The sequence below is a fragment of the Morone saxatilis genome, unplaced genomic scaffold (genome assembly GCF_004916995.1).
Source record: "Morone saxatilis isolate NCDOM2014 unplaced genomic scaffold, NCSU_SB_2.0 Contig24, whole genome shotgun sequence".
NCBI classification, from domain to species: Eukaryota; Metazoa; Chordata; class Actinopteri; family Moronidae; genus Morone; species Morone saxatilis.
In genome coordinates, this window is record NW_023339807.1 from 2,644,946 (window position 1) to 2,647,043 (window position 2,098).

Below are 2,098 nucleotides of genomic sequence, written 5' to 3' on the forward strand. Positions count from 1 at the left end.
CTAGTGTCAAACTCTGCAAAGACAGCATTTTGTCTTTGGTTGTCCGACCTGATCTGTCTTGGTGGCTGTCTGCTGCACGATCTCAACATCTTCCTCACAGACGAAGCCACAGGCCGACAGGTTGTCCAGGATGCACTGAATGCTCCTCAGCCTGGACACCAGCACTTCTCTGTGGTAGGTGAGGACATCACCGTAGGACACGTTGGCTTCTTCTATCTGACCCATGTTCACTGCAGAACAGTCACCTCTGTGGGGTAACAGATGGCAGGACAGATGCAAGATAATACGTTTGGAAATTCTACACTGTAATGCAATGAGTTATTTCAATGTAAAAAAAAAAATGCTGAAGCAGATAACTTAAAAAAATGTAAGTATTACCGTACACACTCATTTTTGTAAGTTAAAAAACATTCTTGATCAAGTACTTTTAACTTTTACTTTACAGTACAAATAAGTAGTGTCACTGACAATTACTAAAGATACTAATTTCCGTTTCAATATTTTTTGAGTAAAATGAATTTATCTGGCATCATAGTGTAGAGAAACGTTTAAATAAACTGTTTCATTAATCCTTTAATGCTTCCGATTTTGTTAACATGACACAGCTCAGTGAAGAAGAACCGGACCGGTTAGTATGTGTCATACAGACTTACAGCAACACTCCCTCGCTCCAATTAACATAATGTTTTACCTTTTCTACGAACTCATCTCCTGACATTTAGCTGAAAGGAACCCCGGTGAACCAAAAGTTCCAAACACTGAGAGCCGCTGCTCGTCGCCTCTTCAGCCCCAGCTGTGTTCAACCAGCGCAGATACAAGCTAACGTTAACTGTTACTCCACAACAAACTTAACGACACATTCAACCTACCATAGTGTTCCGTCCGGTGCACTAAGATAAAAACCGAGCGCTGAGAGGAGCTAACTACTGGTAAATGCTACAGGAGCCCACTGGGTTACTTTCTGTACGCTCCATCCACCGTGTGCCCGCCGTTCAGCCCTCTCTGCGGGAGGAAGTGAAAGTACCAAAGACGAGCAGTGCGTCATTTCTGCTCAACTCTTTCACAACCTGCACGCGCTCCATTCACTTCCCGCGCCAATGTGGGAATTCAAACTACACCAAGTATTTCTTTTCTTTCTCCTTTAATGCACAATGAGATTATACATTATCATCATTATTATATGATATTACTACATAATTGGTAACACCTGTGATTACCCTACTATTTCATGTCAAAATGGCTGCTGTGAAAAAGGCCCTTCATAGGCTTTGAGATGTGGTTGAAAGCTGGGAGATTTCCAGAACAGAAGGAAAGCTGTTTACAGGTTGTTATCATGGACTGCACAGTGATGACAGGTTTATTCAAGAGTGTGTCAGTAAGAGCATAAACACACAGCAGAATCAACACATCATCATTCAAACACAGTGATTCATTCTAAGTTAATAAGATCAACCTCATAATGATATGAGAATAGTATATTTACTGTACGTTTTACAACTAAACAATGTTCAAAAGTAACTGTTTCCATTGTGTTCACACTGTACCTTCAGGTTGTAAACATTGTTACATGTCAGGTTGTAGATGGATCCAAATAAAGAAAGGCTACCATTGCATGCTTTAAGATACATACCTGCATTATTCAAAATACACAATGTTACAAAGTTCATAACAATGAACTAAATATGTCAGCGATCCTCAGGACTGTTCCCCACAGATGAGCCATTATTTCCTGGTAAAGATAATATGATAAAGCAGTCAGCCTTTTAAAGACACTTTCTAGCACATCAAAAAAATAATTCTGACAAAATGTATTTGCTATGCTGTGCCTACTTCGATTCTCACACTACTTAGTCAGTCCAAACTGTGAATTTGGCCATGTCTGTTTTCTGTCCATGTTGGGAATTCAAATGGCCACATATGTCCTGTTTGTGTGCTTTAACAACCAGGCAACAACTTGGCTTCCCTGCGTAAAAATGTTAATAATATTCATTAATTATTGATTTCTACCTTAATTACACCTACTGGCCTACTGTGTAAACTGTAAGTGTATGTGTTGGGGGGTGCCAACAAGCTTAGCAAGCTGGTGAGGAAGGCCAGC

General features: G+C 40.2%; 1 protein-coding gene across 2 annotated transcripts in view; it reads right to left on the reverse strand.

Moving 5' to 3' along the window:
• nod1 (nucleotide-binding oligomerization domain containing 1) overlaps positions 1-1,003 on the reverse strand; it is a 12,298-nt gene extending 11,295 nt beyond the window's left edge. The window contains exons 1-2 of one of the 2 annotated variants that reach the window (XM_035672781.1): positions 870-1,003; positions 49-247 (exon numbers count right to left, since the gene is read on the reverse strand). In XM_035672781.1, the coding sequence (XP_035528674.1) occupies positions 49-225 (177 nt within the window). In that variant the 5' untranslated portion in view covers positions 226-247; positions 870-1,003. Of the gene's footprint in view, positions 1-48; positions 248-691; positions 843-869 lie in introns of those variants that run through there. The other variant, XM_035672782.1, reaches the window with a different exon arrangement.
• Between the last annotated feature and the right edge of the window lie 1,095 nt (positions 1,004-2,098).